The 23,468-nt window shown below is 39.1% G+C and overlaps 1 protein-coding gene across 1 annotated transcript in view; it reads right to left on the bottom strand.

The window, feature by feature from the left end:
• The window catches only part of psmd1 (proteasome 26S subunit, non-ATPase 1), a 109,189-nt gene that overhangs the window by 61,712 nt on the left and 24,009 nt on the right, over positions 1 to 23,468 (bottom strand). The window contains exons 11-16 of the mRNA XM_063045633.1: positions 17,923 to 18,001; positions 14,520 to 14,693; positions 12,733 to 12,844; positions 9,727 to 9,923; positions 5,019 to 5,114; positions 2,718 to 2,782 (exon numbers count right to left, since the gene is read on the bottom strand). Of these exons, the coding sequence (XP_062901703.1) occupies positions 2,718 to 2,782; positions 5,019 to 5,114; positions 9,727 to 9,923; positions 12,733 to 12,844; positions 14,520 to 14,693; positions 17,923 to 18,001 (723 nt within the window). The remainder of the gene's footprint in view (positions 1 to 2,717; positions 2,783 to 5,018; positions 5,115 to 9,726; positions 9,924 to 12,732; positions 12,845 to 14,519; positions 14,694 to 17,922; positions 18,002 to 23,468) is intronic.

Here is a 23,468-nt window from a genome sequence, read left to right as displayed (position 1 = left end):
CTATTAAAAATGCAGAGTGGTAGGTGCCTGGAATTGGCTACCAGGGTGGTAAGGAAGCAGGTAATTTGGAGGTGTTTCTATAGATATAAATGTGAAGGGAATGGAGGGATATGGATGATAGACTGTTATGTTTTGTAACTTCAAAACATTAAACTAATCCAAAGGAAAACAAGAGAACGTGAGATGAGAGTCTAACTTCATTCTTTAAGCAAGGCACCTGCATATCATGTGGTAGCTTGATGACATACACCCCACACAGGACAAGGACATTTAGTATAAATGAGCATCATGATCAGAACATCATGGGCTAAAATAGTCTGTCCAACACTGTTCTATGTTCTAATGAAACTGATAATAAGTAATTGGCTTATGCAGAATTTAATTGTGCAAAAAACCCTGCCATCCAGAATACTAGTTACATTATTATACAACACAATAAAAGTGTTAGTCATCACTTTCAGTCAGTACTTTTAGTTGTGGCTCAAGATGATAAATGTATCTTTAAGATTCAAATTCACTTTCATGGTTTTACATACAGCTGTCTAGGTAACAGAAGCTCGCCTTTACAGAATTTACAAATTACTACCCAAGAATATGAGATATGAAATAAAATTTGCTCTCTCAGAATTTGTGAAAAAGTATATAAACAAACAATGTGCAGATGACACAGCTTTTCAATGAAGAAAATTGCAATATGGACTGTTTTCTGGGAATATGCAAGTACTCCCTTGCCTCCCATTTGTGGTTGTTGTGGGTATAGAAAATGTAGACATTCTCCTTACACAGGAGAACCCTGTGCAACTTTTCTTATTACTGATGAAAAGGCAAAAGGTTAAACATCCTGAAAGCTTCACAAAAGGCAGCTGGATGCACTTTTTACAGGTGTAGAAGTCAGGGACACTGGAGGTCTCCCTGCCTTCCCATGTGCTGCAAGATGATTGACTCCTTCAACAAATTCTGGTTAATCACCATAAAAATGAAAAATCAACTGCTCCTTTTTAAACACATACTTATGGTGCTGTCTGTGTGGAGTCTGCAAATTGCCTCTTTTAGCATGTGGATTTAACCCAAATCCTCTGATTTCCTTTCACATTTCATGTCATATACTCCTATCCATCCTCATGTATTCGTCACAATAGCACGTGAGAGAAGGAGTCTGAGAGACTGTTCGCAGTCGTAAAGAAACTAATGTGGAAACGCCAATGAAATAGAACATGTAAGAAAAATTGCTAACATCAGTAAATATGGTACAGGTTAACTGAACACATGACTCAACACACTAAGTTATTAAAAGAGAGATTATATGTATATTACCTCAAGATAATACATTTTTGAGTTTGGCAACACAGCTCTTTTTGTTTTTTTTGTGTTACTAACTTTAAGAAACAAATAACCCAACAAGCTATATTGTGCAGTTCTGTGCTATGTGTAGCCTCTCAAGCCTGAAATGACTTGAGGTCTTTTGCAAAACAAACAGCGTAAATGAAATGCAAGCACTCTTCCCTCAGAATTCTTCTACCCAGTTTAGATGATTGAATTAAGACCAGAGAACTATCCTAAACAAGGCAATAATGATCACAAATATGACAGCAAAATTGGTGATTAAACATTTTAAAATATGCCTTACTGAATTGTAATATGGAGCCACTACATATTATAAAACATAGATCAATAAAGCAGGGCCAGTAAGAACTCATGAATTATTTTCTGGGGAATTCAAAATGAAATCTTGCCGGCTTTGAATTGTACCCACTAGGTCCATCCAGCGTGATCTACTGTAGGTCTTTTAACTAATGCCACCATATTCTCTACCCACCACCCCAAACAACATCATTAATTGAGATGATCTTTTTTTGTGCCTGGCCCACCAAATTACATGGCCTTCAGCAGGCAAGGTGTCTATTGGGAGAGACAAGCTTAAAGAATCAGTTGGCCTCAGTTGCTGTGTTTTAATTAATTCATGGTAGACATTTGGTACTCCAATACTTTGCATATAAAACAGAAAATATGTAAAAAAACATAAGAATCAGAGCAGTTTCCATTCCTGAATAATAACCAATGTTAAAAATAAAATACATAATCTTGCTGTCCAATAACTAAACAGTAAATTATCACTTTACCAAGCCCACACATTCTGCTTCAAGGTAATCATATTAACATTTCCAAGTACTTCCACTAAAATTATACCTCTCCTCAGGAGAAGAGCTGCTCGATACCATTAAATGAAACCAAGTGTCCATACTAAACACTTTTTTTTAAAAAAAGGGTGAGATTCTGTCAATAAATATAACTCAAAAGGAATACACCATCATCCGAATGAGATATCAGCATACACTCACATTGTAAATTAATGCTTGCCAAGTTCGTAATACCAACTTCAGTATATATTTTTTAATATGGAATAAAACACACTTTGTTGTAGCTGTAGAAAACAATTAAATAGAAAAAGCTCCCTTAAACTCAAACTAAGGTATAAAGGGACTGCAGAAACAGACTATGACAGAATGTCTGGGAAGGAAAATACACAAAAAGAATGCTACCATGCATATACCATATGTCCGTATTTTCAGTAGTTAGTGCTTGAGATTACGCAGATTCATTCCTATTGGAAAACATATCAACCAGCGCCACCATGTGGCAGAATAAGTCATGGTTGTAGAACAAGTACCATACAATGCACTTCAAACCATGGTTTGCAATAATTCAAAATTCTATACCTGAATAAAATAAATCCAAGAGATTCTACAGCAGCACGTCTGACATCATCATTGACATCACTCACCTGAAAGAGCAAGGAAAATTCATCAATTCTGAAGTCTCCCTTTAATATTAAGTATAACTTTCTGCCAAGCAATTGTACCAGTATCAGAAAGACATGCAGATAGCTGAAATCCACCTTGCAAATAAACTTTCCTCTCAATTCTACACTGTGTACAAGTTTGCAATCTTTTAGATCACATGCACTGTGTTGCCTAAAGTTATTGATTTTGCAAAAAAAAAGTTCAAATTTGCTTTTATGAGGAATCTGTTCATGATGGAAGTGTAAACAGTAGATACACAGATCATTTAAAATAAATTTTATTTTTAGGCTGATTTATCTGTGATTCTCGGAACTCAATTCAAAATTAACTCCACAATATAAATTATAAGAGTGAACAGGGATTGTGAGAGGAGAGTCAAATCAGCTTCCCCAGTGATGCACTTGGAAAGTGCAAAAATACAGATGTCATGCAAGCATAGGATCATGTTCACTGATGATGCTGTCAAGTAATATACTGTCAAAATCCTGAAGAAGAGCTGAACGCGTTGGAAAACTATCTTACAGACACCAATAAGCTCTCAAATTGGAAAATTCTCCTCATATCCTGCCAGTTTCAACTCCACATTAACATAACTAAGAGCTAATTATCTGGTCAATATCACGGAGGTGAGCATGACTAGACTGAGCTCCTGCCTCAGCAAGGACCTGGACCCATTGCAATTTGCCTATCAGCACAATAGGTCAACAGTAATCTCAATGGCTCTCCACATGGCTTTAGACCACCTGGACAACACAATCACCCATGTCAGGATGCTGTTCATCGACTAAAGCTCAACATTTAATACCATCATTCCCACAATCCTGACTGAGAAGTTGCAGAATATGGGCCTCTGTACCTCCCTCTGCAATTGGATCCTCGACTTCCTAACGGGAAGATCATAATCTGTGTGGATTGGTGATAACATATCCTCCTCGCTGACGATCAACACTGGCGCAACTCAGGGGTGTGTGCTTAGCCCACTGCTCTGCTCTCTATATACACATGACTGTGTGGCTAGGCATTTGTCGGCGAGAGATGGAGAGCAGACATGAATGGAAAGAGTTGGTAGACCACCGGATGGAGTGGACTTGGAGCGAAGATCCGACAGTTAGCAACGCTTGGAGGCAGTCGATGGGGAATAAGCGGGAGGAGAAGATGGTGGCGTGCCTGCGTGTGCGCAGCCCTCCGGTGAAAAATGATATCGTATCTGTTAAATAGGGGCTGTGGACAATTCTGATTTGATGGAGAATGGACGTGAAAGCACAGAGGAACATCTGGAGAAGTTTCTGAAACGCCCATTCGCTGCTGTCGTTACTGTGTGGTCGGGATCTTTCGAAGGGTAGGCCTCAAAATCCCTGGCCTTGCCTGCTTTTGGCGACCAAGAAGGAGGTCGAATCGTTCAGACAGAGATGGCGCCCAGTACTCAGTGTCGGAGAGCTGATCAGAGCTCAAAGTTTTCGGATGACTCAGAGTCGGATTGTGGTCGGCATGGCAGGGAGAGTTTTTCTTCCTTCTCCTGTCTGCGTGAGATGTGGGACATTTGAGAAACTTTGAACTTTACTGTACTCATGGACTTCTTCATCAAGTTATGGTATTGTTGCACTGTTTGTAACTATATTATAATTATGTGGTTTTGTCAGTTTTTTCAGCCTTGGTCTGTCCTGTGTTTTGTGATATCACACCGGAGGAAATAATGTATCATTTCTTAATGCATGCATTACTAAATGACAATAAAAGAGGACTACGTGTCTTCATAATCTAAATAGACGAATCAGTGAACTCCAACGTGCACATTAGACTGCTTCATTAAAACAGGCCCTTTTTCTTTTTATTTTCTTTACTAACCCTATGGTCAGATTAAGATTCAATTGTTAAATTGCATGTGGTGTACTGTCTGATATTTTGCGTTTCAGATTTGTAATGGGGCAACACATCACGCAGCATCCACACAAGTGAGATTTGACTGGGCCAGAGGCTGTCTTCCCCGGACAAACACATGCTGGCCAAACCTGAGGATTACACTTGTGTACAGAAATGACAAAAAACAATCTTTAAAAAATCTTAAATGATACACAGCATATGAGGGCCTACTAGGACACTACTATTATCCTTTAAATTCATATGCTTATACAGGTTAGCATCTAGGAGAGATGGTGCAAGATGATAAATCACCTAACAAATGAAATAATTAAACAAGAGGCAAATTTTTTTTCTTACAGCAACATGCAGTAGTCTTCTGATTGCCTTATTATTTCCAGAGCCACAATATGCCATTGCAACACTGTACATTCCAGAACGTCTGAGAATGGGGTCCTGCGCATATCAAGAAAAGACACCAATTATGAAATACAAACTTTTATATTAGGTGGATAAAAGGTGCTATAATAAACCTTTTCTGCTAACTATCATTTCTGCTCTATAACATCACCAATAACTTCTCAAAGTCATTTTTCAAACAGTTAGAATTAAGGTTCATTTGATTAAATTTCCAGTCTTCAAGTGATGAGCTAAATCATTAACCCTTAAGAGAACTTTGAAGACATCATTAGCTTGATCTATTTTTAAATAAAGTTATTAATCCTCCAAAATCTGAACATTGCCAGTAAGACCACAGCTTGTACGTCGCTGGTAGAAAGGGTCCTAAAGAAAGGCTCTGGCACATTGGCCTTGAAAAATCAATGCACAGTTGCAAGAAAAAGTTTGTCAGCCCTTAGCAATTACCTGGTTTTCTACATTAATTACTCATAAAATCTGGTCTGACCTTCATCTAAGTCACAATAGACAAACACAATCTGCCTAAGCTAATAAAGCACAAACAATTGTACTACGTCTCGTCAGTACTGAATACACCATTTAAACAATCCCAGTCAAGGCTCAAAATCTCTGGGGTAATGCCTTCTACAAAAGCTATTTGGAGTCAGCTGTTCCAATCAATGAGGTGAGATTGGAGGAATGGATTGTAGAGATACCCTGCCCTATAAAAAAAAGACACTCAGTCAAGTTACTGACAGGGGCTGCCCTTTCCAAGAAAGATCTGTTTATGTGCACGATGCCTTGATCAAAACAACTTTCAGAGGAGCTTAGAGGAACAATTATAGAGATGCATGAAGTTGGAAAAGGCTAGAAAAGCATTTCTGAAGTCCTGGGTGTTCATCAGTCCACAGTAAGAGAAACTGTCTACAAATGGAGGAAATTCAGTACGGCTGCTATTCTCCCTAGGAGTGGGCATTCTGCAAAGATCACACCAAGAGCACAATGTGTAATGCTGAAGGAGGTGAATGGAACCCAAAGGTAGCAGCAAAAGACCTACAGAAATTTCCAGAACTTGCTAAGGTCTCTGTTCATGTTCACTTGAAGAAAAAACACTGAACAAGAATGATGTTTCATGGAAGGACACCATGGAGGTAACCAATGCTCTGCAAAAAAAAAAATTTCTGCATATCTCAAATCTGCAAAACAACACCTTGATGTTCCACAACGCTTCTAGGACAATGTTCTGTGGAAAGATGAGACAAAAGTTGAACTTTTTAGCAGAAATGCACATCGTAGTGTCTGGAGGAAAAAGGGCACTGCACACCAACACCAAAACTTCATCCCAACGGTGAAGCATGGTGGAAGGAGCATCATGGTTTGGAGGTGCTTAACTGCCTCAGAGCCTGGACAGCTTGCAGTCATTGAGGGATCAATGAATTCAAAATTGTATCAAGACATTTTACAGGAAAATATCAGGGTAGTGGTCCATCACCTGAAGCTTAATAGAAGTTGAATGATGTAACAAAACGATGATCTGAAACACAGGAGTAAATTAACAACTGAATGGTTTAAAAATAATGGCCAAGTCAGAGTCCAGGGTTTAACCCAATTGAGATGCTGTAGCATGATCTGAAGAGGGCTGTTCATGTAAGATATCCCAGAAATATTGATGAACATGAATAGTTTTGTATAGAGAAATATTCTAACATTCCTCCTCACTGTTGTGCAAGTCTGATCAGCAGCTACAGGACACGTTTGATGGAGGTTATTGCTGCTAAAGGAGGTTCTACCAGTTATTAAATACAAGGGTTCACATACTCTTTCCAGCTTGGACTGTGAATGATTAAACAATGTGTTCAATAAAGACATGAAAACAACAATTGTTTGTGTGTTATTAGTTTAGGCAGATTGTGTTTGTCTATAATTGTGACTTAGACATTTTGTGGGTAATTAAGGTAGAAAACTAGGTAATTGCAAAAGGTTCACAAACTTTTTCTTGAGACTGTATTGAGTACAGGAGATGGGATGTTATGTTGAAGTTGAATAAGATGTTGGTGAGGCCTAATTTAGAATATTGTGGGCAGTTTTGGTCACCTACCTATAGGAAAGATGTAAATAAGGTTGAAAGAGTACAGGGAAAATTTACACAGATGTAGCTGGGCCTTGCGGACCTGAGTTATGGGGAAAGGCTGAATAGGCTAGGACTTTATTCCCTAGAACATAGAAGATTGAGGGGAAATTTGATAGAACTGTACAAAAATTATGAGGGCTATAGAAAGGTAAATGCAAGCAGGCTTTATCCATGGAGGCTGGGTGGGACGACAACCAGAAGTCACGGGTAAGGGGGAAAGGTGAAAAGTTTAAGGGGAACTTGATGGGAAACTTCTACACTTAGAAGGTCAGGGGAGAGTGGAATGAGCTGTCAGTGCAAGTGGTAGATGTCAACTTGATTTAAACATTTAAGGGAAGTTTGGATAGGTACATGGATGGTAAAGTATGGAGCGCTATGCTCCTGGTTCAGGTCGATGGGAGTAGGCAATTTAAATAGTTTGGCATGGACAAGATGGGCCAAACAACCCGTTTCTGTGCTGTACTTTTCTATGACTCTCCTTATCCCCAAATGCTCTTGAAAAGGTTGTGTTTAGTTGCCATCTTAAAACTGCTATGCTTCCCATATCCAAAAGTTCAATTTAGCAACACTGAAGTATATTTTACAATTACAGTATATCCATATCAAGTTAGCATGCTACTTGGAGGGAAACCTGCAAGTGCTGCTCTCACACTTTCTGATGATAGAGGTCCGAAGTTTGGAAGGTGCTGCCAGATGCCTGGATGACTAATTGTAGCCCATTTTGCAAATGGAATCCAGCAGTTACGTTATGCCAGTAACAAAAGAGTTGTACATGTTTTTATTATATATTTTATACTAGTTTAACAATATCTATGATTTTGACAATGTCTATATTAATCTCGGTTTATATTGTTACTGATATATATATTTAAAATAATTCTCCTCTTGATTGTATTCATGCTCCTTTTAAATCAATAAAAAGATTAATAAAAAAAAAGAAAGAGTTCTACAAATCCAGCCAAATAGAGAGCTTTATATGCTGGTCTTTGCTTTGGTGTATTAAGTGGTGTGGCATTTGCCACTGGATATCTCACTTCTTGTAGCCATGTCTTATAGACAGCGGTGGAATTAAACTTGGGTTGCTGGTGCTGTAATAGCATTACACTAGCCACAATGCTACTGTGCCGCTCAAGTTTCGGTCAATTTTTCGACCAAACCTTGTGAAGAGACCTAGAGCAAATTGGTATGGCCAAAACACAAATGGGGCATTGTCACGTACTGCCTAATAGAATTATCAATGACAGTTTCTGTTACTTTACCAGTGATTGGGAAGTGACTCAATCGGCTTGCATTAAGCCAGGATGGACTTGTCTTATTGTTAACAGGACACACCAGAGCCATTTTCCACATTGTTGGCTAAATTTCAGTGTGCAATTATTCTAGAACAGGAGGCACATTTCTGGAGTGCAAGTCTTCAGTACCGCAGCTGGAATGTGTATGCTACTATATAGCATCAAATGTTCCCAAGAATTATTTCCAATGAATTTTGATATACTAAGTATATCAATCAGTGATTTATCTTAATGTATTAAAAAGTACTCAATTTTCCCTAATAGTCTGGAATTCTACAAACAAAAAAAACCCAAAAAAATTACCTCCTGTAGAACAAAATTTCATGTTTTCCTTTTCCTTTCCCTAAATCTACAGGAACTACAGTTTTTCTTATTTAAAGAATAATACAAAAAGAAAATGCTTGACTAATATTGATCCTAGTGTATGCTGCCTACCAATTTACCAATACCACTCTCTTTTATAATGTGCTATTCTTTCTTCCTCAACATTACCAGGAATGAATTTAACTCCTTTTCTTACTCATTCTTTAATCATAAACTGCACTGCTTTACTCATCACCCTACAAATGACCACAGACATTGTCTCAAATACAATTATGATCTTAATTCAATAGATACAAATAGATTATAACTTAATTCCAAAACTACTTAAATTTTTTCTTCACAAGGTAAGTGCATTGCAGATAAGGTTATCATATGCTGCTGACCCCAACTCTCCCTTGATGGAGTGTTAACCATCTTCTTTCCTCAAAAGCTATTAGAGAAGGTGATGGGTCTTAAAGTTATACTGCTTGTTGTCAACATTACTAATATTAGTGTTAAGTTCTTGATTTATGTAATTAACTACAATGAGATTCCAATAAACTTTTCTCAGGCTTCTAGTTGGGTACAAGTATCGATTACAACCTGTTATATACCGGGAAAGTATTAGATCCTTTTCAATTAAATTCCACTTGAATAATAAGATATGAACTCTTATTCATCTGGGCAGAACTATGAGATTATTCAAGTCAGTTTTAATCACCGTTTTACCATGCCTCTAAGATTCTGTCTTAGATATATATCAATCAATAAATAAATACGGACATTATTAAGCAACATAATTATTTTATAAAAATACTGCTTTTGACTACCATACATGCTAAAATGTGCAACCTATTAGATTCCTACACTATATCCTTTGACAGACATCTAATAAAAACAAATGAGATAAAAATGCTCTGGGAAAAATTTTTTAAGTTAAACTTACCTTATCTCTACAAAGACTCTCAATGAGAGCATCTGCTTCTTCCATTCTACCATACATCACCATAGCAATGCCTACAGCCAAGCCACGGAGAATCTTCTCATGCTGAGTCTCCTGAGCATAGCCCACCATATCCTCAATTGCTTGAGCTGACTTAGATCCGAGCATAACCAATCCCAGTGCCAAACCTGCTGCCTCACCTGCATAGACCATCAAAATCGACAAGCAATGTAAAAGAAAAACGGAGCATTACTTTTAAACAATATACATGGGGGGGGGGGGGAAAATCGATATTGTCCTAAATCTACTCATTCATCAGAATAGTTGTTTTAAATAGGATTAAGTTGCTCATACAGTAAAAGACTGGAAACCTAGAACTCTAGCCTCGTAAATCACAATCTAGACACCCGGGTACAAAATCATCAGCTGACATTCAATAGCCACAGAGGTAATATTGTGCTGTTAAAGAGGCTATCCTTCAGAAGCTACTATTGTATTTTGACAACAGCAGGAGAATCCTCCCCTTTGTTTTTTTGCCCTAATACTTAACAATCATTACCGAAAAGAATCTGGGCATTATCATTTTCATGCTCCTGGGAGATTACTCTGCAGAAACTGCTGCATTGTGATCAAAGCTACGATTTAAGAATGCAATTGTAAGCTTAAAGACAATCTAATTATGATGCATTTACAGAAGGACTGTATACTGAATAAAAATCTAAATAAGTCATATAGTATTTGCAATCATTCCAAAGCATTCCACATTCACAAGAGTAGCATGTGATTGGAGGCAGAGGATATAGACAGAGTCCTAAATGAGTGCTTTGCAATGGTGCTTAACAAGGAGAAGGATATGGAGGATAGTAACATCTGTATGGAGCAAGCCAACGTGCTAGGACATTTTGTGATAAAGAATGAGATAGCATTGGGTCTCTTATTGTACATTAAGAAAACTAAATCTCCAGGGTCTGATGGGATATATCCCTGTTTGCTGAAATGTCTATTGAGACAAGATTGATGATTATTGAGATAAGATTGTTGGCGCCCAGACCAAGATCTTCAAGACTTCTCTAGCTCCAGATGAAGTCCCAGAGTTCTAACTAAGTAGCTAATGTTATTCCACTGTTTAAGAGGAGAAACAAGGACAATCCTAGTAACTATAGACCAGTGACTCTCACGTCAGTGGTATGGAAGAAACTGGAGAGGATTTTTATGGATAGGATTTATGAGCAATTAGAAACAATTTGGTGCAGGCAAGCCACACCTTACTATAGTTGATTGAGCTATTTTTATGGTAATAAAGGTGACTGATTAGGGCAGGGCTATAGATGCAGTCTGCATGGATTTCAGTAAGGTGCTTGACAAGGTGCCATATGATACACTATACAGAATATTGGGATGCATGGGATCCATGTGTGGGGATTTGGAATCATCTTGGCTACAGAAGACCGATGGTAGTGATCGATGGGACTTACTGGAGCTGGAGGACTGTGACTAATGGTGTATCTCAGGGATCTGTACTGGGACCTCTGCTGTTTGTGATATATACAAATTATCTGGATGAATATGTGGATGGATCAGTACGCATATGATACAAATAGTATAGAAGATTGCCAATGGATACGGCAGGATATAGATCAGTTGCAGATATGGACAGAGAAGTGGCAGATGGAGTTTAATCCAGACAAGTGTCAGAAATTGCACTTTGAAAGACCAAATGTAAAGGAGCAATATACACTGTTAATGGCAGGGCCCTCAACTGTGCTGATGCACTGAAGGGTGTCCAAACCCATAGCTCCCTGAAAGTGGCTGCACAGTGTGATAGGTAGCAAAGGTGTACAGCATCCTTGCCTTTTATTAGTTAAGGCATTGAGTTCGAAAGTCAAGAAGATATGTTGCAGAATTATAAATCTCTGGTCAGGCTGCAACTGGAGTATTGCATTCTGTTCTGGTCACCCCATTATAGGAAGAATGTCAGACTTTGAGAGGAGAGAAAGAGTGATCAGAAGAGGTTTACCATGATGCTGCCTGTATTAGAAGGCATACCCTATGAAGACAAGTTGGATAAATTGCGTTGTATTTTCCAGAATAGTGGAGGCTAAGGGCAAAACCTGATAGCAATTTTTAAGATTATGAGGACATAGATAGAGCAGACAGCTGGTATCGAAATGTTTTAATACTAGAGGGTATGCATTGTGCCATGATAGTATAGTGGACAGCACAACTCCATTCTGACATCATCGAAGGAGTCCGTACATCGTCCCCATGGAGAGCATGGGTTTTCTCCAGGTCGTCATGTTTCCTCCCACAGTCCAAAGCATCACCAGTCAGTAGGTTAAATGCTCATTGTAAATTACCCCATAATTACGCTAGGGTTAAATTGGGGGGCTGCCGGGTGGTGCAGTTTGAAGGGCCAATTCTGCACCGCATCACTGAATAAAAATAAAAAAATAGATAAATAAATAAGGTGAGAGGAGATCAGTTCAAACAAAATGTATAGGACAAGTTTTATTTTTGCACAGAGAGTGGTGGGTGCCTGGAATGGACTGCCAGAAGTACAACAGGCTCTTAGATAGCCACATAAGTATGCAGTTAAAGAAGGGATATACACTTGTATAGACAGAAGGGACTAGTTCAGTTTGGCTTTTACTTACTAATTTAATTAGTCTTGCACAACATCATGAGCCAAAGGGCCTATTCATGTGCTATACTCTTCTTGATGAGTACCTGTCAATCATATTAAGACTAACCACAAATTCTACACTGCTAGTAGAAAAACGATTGCACTTATCCAATAATTTGTCTAACCTACATGGCAATAATCATTGAGATGATTGTTTCTTCATTATTTGGAATGAGAGGGAAAAGGAAGGAGGAGGAGAGAATTCAGGGTCACTAGAGTAGAAATCAAAAGACATTTAGTCATGCAATGGTCAGTACTGCTAACTCCATACAGGTCTTTGCACAAATTACATCTTTAATTGGGACTGATATTCATCTCTTCCTTACCAGTAACTGCATCATCTTGATATAGATTTGTTTTGAGCAGATCATAGACATCCTGTCGAGCAGTACCCAAGGCAGCCAAACCAAGACCAAGGCATCCACCATGACGTACAATCTACATGCAAAAAGATATGTTAAAATCAGTCTCTTCTTGCTACACATAAAACACAAGCTTTACTCACAACAAATACATAGATTAAAAAGCAGATTGAAAACTACATACTTTTTACAATCTAGTCTAGAAATGCTGAACTACGACAGCTAGCAAGTAAACTAAGTAATTTACTATGGACACATATTCAATTAGCATGTGAGAATAATTTGAGCTTTGTGTGCAGTGATCATATTGATCAAGCTCAGAAATATTAATTCATGTTAAAACAATTGTAATGTTTGCTACTGAAAATAGGCAAAAGAAATCTCAAACAGTTCACTGGATTACACGTGCCACTATTGCATATAAAGCCATCTGTGTGTTAATAACCAACACTGAACTACCGTAAAGCCAAATGAATGAAGTTTATTGGGACCGATATATTTCCACAGAGAGAGTTGCCTGACTGCAGAATCTGTGGAACACAGAATCTACAAAGGACTTTTATGAGAAGAGAAATGGTGACACTCAATAAGTTAATTTAATTACATAATATACGAAGAGAGGCATGACAGGCGAAGTGATATGTTGCATCTGTGGATAGGTGGGAGCTGATGAAAACCAATGGAATTCATGGTGATCAAGTCTGTAGTTCAAGGAACACTGGTTCAGAATGAAATTTGGATACTGTGATGCAACGTTAAATGAAAGCAGCCTTACTTGGACACTATTCCAGAAGCCAGTCTTAGAGTAAGTATTCTGGAATGCTCCAATCAAACAGGACAGGATAAGGTGAGTATAAGGGAGGTAGCACTTGCGTAAAAGGGGCTATTGAAGCAAGGGAACTGTATTGGAACAGAATAAGGACTTTAAGAATAGACACCATTCTCTGCATCTACAGATGAAAGTCTTAAGGGTTGTGATTATGTCCTTATGGACATATTAAGTTTAAGAATATTTGTTCTGGGGGCTTAATATAAATTTACAGAGGAAAGGAAAGATCCATTTGTCATGGTTCACATGGAACCAACAAAGGTACTAACACAAAGGTTGTGGTTCCAGAGTTGGCCTAAGTCAAAGTTATACAAAGTTGATAATGCCGTAATTACTACCCAAGTCACACACAAATTGGCTCAGTACAAATAAATTCAGAGTAGTGGGAATATAGCTTATTGATAGGCTGGAAGATGGCAGGGATCTGATGAACAGAATAGTGTCTTGTGCTTGAAAACGTGAGATAAATAGTCTGTCAGAAGGGACAGTTCATAGAAACATAAATGTATACCTTATTGATCTTCAAAATTCTTACACTGGAAAAGGTAGAAACAGAGCTGATGTTTCCTTTGGCTATGTGCTTAGAAGAAGGGAGCTACAGTGTCAGAACAAAGGATCAGCCATTCAGGGCACGAAGGAATACATCTACCCCGAGGCTGGTCAACCTCTGGAAGTCACCACCCAGGAGAATGAGAGACCTATGTCACTGCAAACAAGTTAAACTTTTTTTTAAGATACTGAGGGAATCATGAGTATGAAATTAATTTGGTATAATTTCAGCTAAATTCTTACTGAATGACAGAACAAACTTGAAGGACCAAATAATGTACACTTGTTCACATTTCTTACGTTTTTATAATTGTGTCCAGGTCAAAACTCTGTTCTCAAAAGTTCACATGTTGTAACTATATTTAGCACTTACATCATTACTTGCATTCTTCAGCTGGTTCAGCAAATATTCTATTATGTCACCACCATGATTTGCATGGATGAGACCAAGGGCATATAGACCACCTCCTTCCTGATAAGCTGATCCAGGTGAGGAATCCTTGGGCAAGTATGTTGCCATTAACTGTAATACTTCCTTTTCATGACCCTTGGAAAGAAACAAAATTTCAGAAATATAGATTTCAGGAAAATATTTGGAAAATGCAAACCTACAACCTGTAATTATTCATAGAAAATCTTGCTGGGAATACAAAGCTTCAACTGCTTTCTTGAACAAATTATACAATGTATGCAATGATAAAATGCAGCACTGGTACGCTAAAAGATCACAGGACTTTAAAAGACAAAATGCGTGGGTACTGAGAAGTGATAATGAAAGTAGCCAATGCTAAATCTGTTCTTTTGTACCAACGAGATAAAATGTGGAATACAAGTACCAGACAGTTGTAATATCAGATGCAATTTCTGGTATTCCATTAAAGGTACAAAAATAATGGCAAAAATTCAGCTGGTTACCAAAAATGGGAGATCTCAAAAACAAAGAGATCTTTGTTATTTTGCATTAATATTTTTGAGTAGTCTAATCACCAAGATCATTCATGATTGCTACTGACTAGTTGATGACATGAGGGTTCCATATCACAATCAATTATAAAGAATTTTTTTTTTAAACTCTTCATAGAAAAGAGTCATCTGACTGTGGAATTCTATGCAAAAATGTTTTGAACTGTAGAAACAAGACAAAATCTGCAGATGCTAGAAATCCAAGCAACACACACAAAATGCTGGAGGAGTTCAGCAGGCCATGCAGCATCGATGATAAAAAGTACAGTCGACATTTTGGGCTGAAACTCTTTGGCAAGGTTGGAGAAAAAAAGCTGAAGAGTAGATTTGAAAGGTGGGAGGAGGGGAGAGAGAAACACCAGGCAATAGATGATACTTGAAAGGGAGGGGGGGGGATGAAGTAAAGAGTTAGGAAGTTGGTTGGAAAAGAGACAGAAGGCCATGGAAGAAAGGGGAGAAAAAGGGGGTGGGCAGAAGAGAACCAGAGGGAGGCAACGGACAGGCAAGTAGGTAACATGATAGAGGGACAAAGGGATGGGAGATGGTGAAGGAGGGGCATTACTGGAAGTTTGAGAAATCGATGTTCATGCCATGAGGTTGGAGGGTACTCAAATGGAATACAAGGTGTTGTTCCTCCAACCTAAGTGAGGCCTTATCCCAACAGTGGAGGAGGCCATAGATGGATATATTGGAATGGGAGTGGGAGTAGAATTACTGGGAGATCCCACTTGTTCTGGCGGACGGAGTATAGATGCTCAGCAAGCGGTCTCCCAACCTACGCTGGGTCTCACCGATAGGTCACACCAGGAGCACCAAACACAGTACATGATCCCAACAGACTCACGAGTGAAGTGTCGCCTCACCTGGAAGGACTGTTTGGGATCCTGAATGGCAGTGAGGGAGGTGGTGTAGGGGCAGGTGTAGCACTTGTTCCACTTGCAAGGATAAGTGGGTGGAGTGAGATCAGTGGGATTAGTGGGGAGGGACAAATGGACAAGGGAGTCATGTAGGGAGCGACGCCTGCAGAAAGCAGAAAGTGGGGGGAGGGGTGGGGGGGAAGGGAGGAAACGATGTGTTTGGTAGTGGGATCCAGTTGGAGGTGGCAGAGGTTTCGGAGAACTACGTGCCGGACACGGAGGCTGGTGGGGTGGTAGGTGAAGTCAAGAGGAACCCTATCCCTGGTAGCGTGGCAGGAGGATGGGGTAAGGGCAGACATGTGTGAAATGGAAGGATTGCAGTTGAGGGCAGCGTTGAGAGTGGAGGAAGGGAAGCCCCTTTCTTTGAAAAAGGAAGACATCTCCTTCATTCTAGAATGAAAAGCCTCATCCTGAGATGAGAAATTGAGAGAAGGAGATGGCGTTTTTACAAGTAGCAATTTGGGACAAAGTGTAGTCCGGGTAGCTGTGAGAGTCCATTGGTTTATAACAGACATCTGTGGATAAGCTGTCTCTAGAGAAAGGAGAGGGAAGTAAATGGATTCAGTGACTTTGAGGGCAGGGTGGAAGTTGGAGGCAAAGAGATTGAAATCGACAAGTTCAGCATGGGTGCAGGAAGCAGCACCAATGCAGTTGTCGATGTAGTGTAGAAAAAGTGCGGGATGGTTGAACTTTAAAAGTTCATTATCTTTACTTTAGAATGTGACACTTGCTTGAAAAGATTTGGGAAGTGAGTATCAAAGAGGTTAAATTAGACAGCTCAGGCTCAGACTTACTCTTGCCCCAGTGAAACACAATTAACTTCACCTCATCTTGACTCAAAAAAGGGAACTTTTCCAAGCTTTGTCATCCTGAACCTTTCTCAAAAGTGTCTGTTTGTGGACACACCCAAAGAATAACATTTAACTAAATCAATAATTACAATAAAATATCAGACAATTGCAACATGCACCTTACTGGGAATCCAGAGAAAACTAATTTATGGCTCATATGGTTCAATTGCTTTTAATTACTAGACAGAAGGTTAATATTTTCATGTTTACTAGTATTTTGGAGCTATGTCAACTGTTTTCAGCCAGAATTGCTGTAATTTATTATTAAATAATCTCCACATGATCCACCTGTGCTAATCACCCATTTCAGACAATAAACAGGAATGTTGTCCCTTTTCTAAAGATATTCTGCCACTGCATATTATTTCACTTATTTTAGGGCACGGTATGTTTATCCATTGAATCATACATCAATATGACCAACTGCCTTCATGGCAGATCAAAAAATCCGGAATATTACTGAACTATTGCAGTAGATATCACTTAAATTGTTAGCTTCACCTAGTTGTACTTAAATATGTTCATTGTCGAACACTGGAATAAATAGTTCATCCTACAACATGTCTAAGGAACAAAGAGTTCTTTTTGGAAGCATTTTCTGTTAGATTTATTTCATAGTAGTATTAACAGGTTTCATTATCTTATTTCCTTTCTCAAGATTGAGTACTTCACAGTGCCTGCATTTCAATGTACTCTCGTGTTGCTGTTTATAACTTACTGCTTATATCTGCAACATATTGTTTCAGAAGAGGTGGACCTGTTGTCTGCAGTCACTGATTAAAATGAGAAGTTTAACTGCAAGGGCTATTTATACTTAAGCACATTCCAGAAACATCCATTTAATTCTACTAATTTCAATTTGGCCAGAACTAAACAAATAAAAAATAAATCCTGAAGCATGAAAGAATGTTACAAAAAGACCTCTATAAACATTATATAGTGAATTTTCTGTAAAATACAGAAATACTATAATATGAATGAAAAAGAAAATTAAGTAGACTGGTTCAACAAAAGCACACTGTACTTTCAGAATACAAGTCATTACCTTATGAATGACTCCAAGACTGGCTGTTGCTGTAAACTTAGCCCAGTTGGTGGCTCTTGCCAACCACTCAAGATTCTCTCTAAAAAAACAAATTTCAAATGTCAACCTTCCTATTATCATCAATTCCGCATTTTTTATTTATTATTTTCTAATCTACAGATGCAAAGATTGACTGTGGTATCAACATTACCACATGCAAGATGCTCCAATTCTATAAATTAAGAATCAGAAAACTATCAGTTACAGCCTGTATAGTTTAAACAACCCACCAGTTAAACTCAACTGTCACTTTATCTGAAGCCACAGTTTATTACAGACAAATTAAAATTAAAAGCAAAACAGAAGATTTGGCAAAATTTCAACTTGACAATATGGAATAAGAACCGTTATGAAGTACACACTAATATTTAACTGTTTTCTGCCAGATTTTCCACAATCTGGAATAGACTATATTGAAAAAATCACTAAAATTTCTTGCAAAACAAGAAGGGAAGGGGGAGAAGAGAAGAGAAGAGAAAAGAAGAGCTATAGTAATTGAGGATTCGTTGCTTGGGGAACAGAAAGGAGGTGAAGTGAACGAAAACAAGAACAAGATTCCAAGATGGTTTATTGCCTCCCAGGTGCCGGGGTCAGGGACATCTTGGATCGAGTCCACAGTGGGAGGGTGAGCAGCCAGAGGGTCATGGTCCTCACTGGTACCAGTGACATGGGTACATGCGTGATGAGGTCCTACTAAGTGAGTTCAGGGAGTTAGGTGATCAGTTAAAAGACAGGACCCCCAGGTTGTAATCTCAGGATTGTTACCTGTGCCATATGCTAGTGAGGCCAGAAATAGGAAGTACACACAGTTTAACACGTAGCTAAGGGTTGGTGCAGGAGGGAGGACTTTAGATTCTTGGATCACTGGCCTCTCTTCCGGGTAAGATGTGTCCTGTACATAAGGGACGGTTTGCACCTGAACTGGAGGGAGACTAATATCCTAGCAGGAAGAGAAGTGGTTGTGAAGAAAGTTGTTGTTAAGCCTACATACAAGGTCAGGAATCAAAAGGTTAAGCGTGGTGGGACTTATGTTCTGAGTTGCATATATTTCAAAGCAAGGAGTATTGTTGAAAAGGTGGATGGGCTCAGGGCATGGATCAGCATGTGGAATCATGACGTTATAGCCATTAGTGAGACTTGGTTGAAGGAAGGGCAGGACTGCTAGCTCAGTGTTCCAGGGTTGCATTGTTCTAGACATCATACACTGGGAAAGAATAAAGTGGGAGGGATAGCATGACTAGTCAAGGAAAATATCACAGCAGACTGAAGAACTTGTCTAGTAAGGCTTTCTGGGTAGAACTGAGTAAGAAAGGTATGGCACATTAATATAAATTATAGACCACCCGTTAATCAGAAGGATTTAGAGGAGCAAATTTGCAAAGATCACAGACTGTTGCAAGAAACATAAGATTGTGATACAAGTAATTTTGACTTTCCACATATTGGCTGGAACTCCCACACTGTAAAAAGGCTGGATGGGAGAGTGTGTCAAATGTGTTCAGGACTTTCTTTACTCCAAGTCCTAAATAGGGAGTGTGATACTAGATCTCCTATTAAGGAATGAGACAGGGCAGGTGAAAGAAGTTTGTGTAGGGGTTCACTTTGTATGTAGTAATCATAATGCCATCAGTTTCAAGGTAATTTGGAAAAGGATAGGTCTGGTCCTGGAACTGGAGAAAGGCCAATTTGATGTTATGAGAAAGGATCTAGCAAGTGAGGATTAGGATAGGTTGTTTTCTGCCAAAGGTGTGCATAGTCATTGGGAGGCATTCAAAAATGGTATTTCAAGAACACAAAGTTTGTATGCTCCTGTCAGAATAAAAGGCAAGGATAACAGGTTTATGGAACTTTGGTTATCGAGAGATATTGAGATCCTGGTTAGGAAAAATAAGGGGCATAGCAGATATAGGCAGGAAGGAACAAATGAGGTACTTGGAGTATTATAAATGCAAGAGAACACTTAAGGAGGAAATCAAGAGAGCTAAAAGTACACATGAGATTGCTCTAGCAGAAAAGTTGAAGGAGAATCCCAAGGGCTTCTACAGATCTATTAAGAGCAAAAAGATAGCAAGGGACAAAATTGGTTCTCTGGAAGATCAGTGTGACAATCTATGCATGGAGACAAAGAAAGTGGGGGAGATCTTAAATGGATTTTTTGCATCTGCATTTACTCATGAGACAGACACAGATTCTATAGATGTGAAGCAATGCAGCAGCAAGATCATGGACCGACACAGATCACAGAGGACATGTTTGGTATCTTGAGGAAATTTGGATGGATAAATCCCCAGGGCCTGACAAGGTGCTCCCTGTGGGAGGATAATGGAGAAATTGTAGGGGTCCTAGCAGAGCTATTAAAGCATCCTTAGCCCTGGGTGAGGTGCCAGAGGATAGCTAACGTTGCTCTATTATTTAAGAAAGGCAATAATAATAAGCCAGGAAATTATAGGTCAGTGAGCTTGACGTCAGTAGTGTGAAAGCTATTGGAAGGTATTTCAAGGGACTGAATATACAAGTATTTTGATAGACATGGATTGATTAGGGATAGCTAACATGGCTTTCTGCGTGGCAAGTCGTGTCTAACCAATCTTTAAGTTATTCGAGGAAGTTACACCGAAAGTTGAAGACGACAAGGCAGAGGATGTTATCTACATGGACCTCAGCAAGCTCTCTGACAACGTCCCTCATGGGAGGTTTCTTGCATTCAGGATGAGGTAGTAAACTGGATTAGACACTGGCTTTGCGGAAGCAGCCAGAGCGTGATTGTAGATGGTTGCCTCTCTGACTGGAAGCCTGTGTCTGGTGATGTGCCACAGGAACCAGTGCTGGGTCTGTTGCTGTTTGTCATCTCTATCAATGATCTGGATAATGCTGTAAACTGGATCACCAAATGTGCGCATGACACCAAGACTGAGGGTATAGTGGATAGCGAGGAAGACCATCAAAGCTTGCAGGGGATCTAGACCAGCTGGAAGAAAGGTTGAAAAATGGCAGATGGAATTTAATGGAGACAAGTGTAAAGCGTTGCACTTTGGGAAGACCAACCAGGGTAGGTCTTACACAGTGAGCATAGGGCACTGAGGAGTCCAGCAGAACAGAGGGATCTGGGAATAAAGATACAGAATTCCTTGAAAGTGGCATCACACAAAGAGAAAATGGTAAAGAAAATTTTCGGCACATTGGCCTTCATAAATCAATGTACTGAGTACAGGAGTTGGGATGCTATTTTGAGGCCTAATTTGTAGTACTGTGTCCAGTTTTGGTCACCTACCTACAGGAAAGATGTAAATAAGATTGAAAGAGTGCGGAGAAAATTTACAAGAATGTTGCCAGGACTTGAGGACCTAATTTGCAGGGAAAGGCTGAATAGGTTACAACTTTATTCCCTAGTACATAGAAGATTGAGGGGAGATTTGATAGAGGTATACAAAATTATGAGGGGTATAGATAGCCTGTTTCTGTGCTGTGCTATTCTAAGACTAAAGTAATATCATAAAAATTGCCCTCTATCCCAGCATGCTTCTCCACCCTACAGTATATTAAGAATTTTGCAACAACAATAACCCAGAATTTCAGGTGACCAAAATGCCCAAGGTTGCCTGCTCTTACTTGTAGCAGGTTTCTGAGTACATTGTCCCCCAAGGTGGCAAACTAGGCCCAGAAAAAAAGCAGAGCCTTTCATGGTGTGATTACCAGATTGCCAGCGATAGCTTATGAAACTCCACTCATGTTTCACTAAGCTTCAGGAAAACTAACAAAAATAATATAATTAAGAATCAATACACAATTATTATTTAAATATGTACCACACAAACATAACTAATCTGGCTCTCAAAATCAGCTTCCGTCTCATCCGGCTACTTGCCACATTATTAGTACATTCGCACATTATGAACACCCCTTAACCGAAATTCCTAAATTTAACAACCTCTGAAATTTAAAGTTTTTTGAGCACAGACATGATGTCACAAATGGAAAATTCCACGGTGCTAGGAGGGTTCCCAGGTCTCTGCACACCACAGTCACTTCTGAGAAATTACCTCATATATGCAATGAATAGAAGTTAATGAAAAATTGAAAAATACTGCATAAAGTGAAAAATGAAGTGGAAATTCCATTATGAGTGGAAAGAATGGATTCACCAGCAGAGTGAACATAAACAAGCAAAGATCTATCATGCCAAATTGAAAATTGAAGTTAATTGTGAATATTCAGCAAGCTGTTTGCAGAAATTTAAGGCAGGGCATTCAATTTTAAAAGATTTCTGGTCATAGAGCATCTGCTGGTCATGAAGCAGTGGAGAAATTCATTGACGAATTTGCCAAGATCGTCGTTGCTGATGAAAATCTAGCACGCTGAATGGCTATATCAATACATACGTATGATGAACAAAGGTAAGACTGAGACTGCTTACTGGTAGCACATAAATTCAGAACTAGGAATGATAGCGATGCCAAATCACCACTGATCGTCCACCTGGGTGGCCGTGGTAGGGATAGCTTACATTTCTGATGGCTCAATGTACACATTATTGTTTGATCCACAAAAATATTAAAAATATTATATAAAACTACCTTCAGAGCATATGTATATGCTGTACTGTATATGCAGTGTACATGGATTGTACATTTAAACTTGGGTCTCATCCCCCTGGCATCTCATTATATAGATGCTGATATTCCAAAATCCGAAATGCTACTGGATCCAAGCGTTTTAGATAAGTGGTGCTCAACCTTTATCAACTACAGCCCTACCAACAATTCCCAAGATTCATTAAAAGGAGCTGCCTGCAGCTTTATTCAACAGAAGCCTTGGAGCTCAAGAGAAGCACTATGGAAGGCATAGGCATGTTTCAACTCTAAACCCGACTCTCTGCTGTTCACCTATGTCTGCAGGATCCAGGGAGCCTACTAAGCCAAGGACCTGTCTGAGCATCTGATTCAAATACGTCTCCACCTCTCAACGTGGATGTATTGTATTGAAGGGCAGTGGTCTATCACTATAACTCAGGATATTTTTTTGCGGTTGCTGAATGACACGAGATGCAATTTCATTAAGCTCATTTGAATGACTGTAATCAACTCCTGCCAAACCATGGAGCAGAACCTGCTGTAATTAGCCTATCATCACAATAGGTCTACACAATAGATGCAATCTCACTGGCCTCCACTCGGCCTCAGATCACCTGGACAATTGCAATACCTATGTAAGGTTGCTGCTTATTGACTGCAACTCAGCATTCAACACAATTATACTCAGTTCTAATTAACCAGCTTCAAAATGTGGGCCTCAGTACTTCCCTCTGCAACTGAGTATTTGACTTCCTCACTGGGAGACCAGTCAGTGCAGGTTGGAAATAATATCTTCTCCAACACCAGCGCACCTCAAAGATGCGTACTCTACTCTCTCTACACCCATAATTGTGTGACTAAGCACAGCTCAAATGCCATCTATAAATTTGCCAATGACACAACCACTGTTGGCAGAATTTCAGATGGTGATATGGA

Source organism: Mobula hypostoma, chromosome 4 (genome assembly GCF_963921235.1).
Source record: "Mobula hypostoma chromosome 4, sMobHyp1.1, whole genome shotgun sequence".
NCBI lineage: Eukaryota > Metazoa > Chordata > Chondrichthyes > Myliobatiformes > Myliobatidae > Mobula > Mobula hypostoma.
The sequence above is the reverse complement of the archived record's forward strand: the minus strand, read 5'-3'. Positions and strand labels throughout refer to the sequence as shown.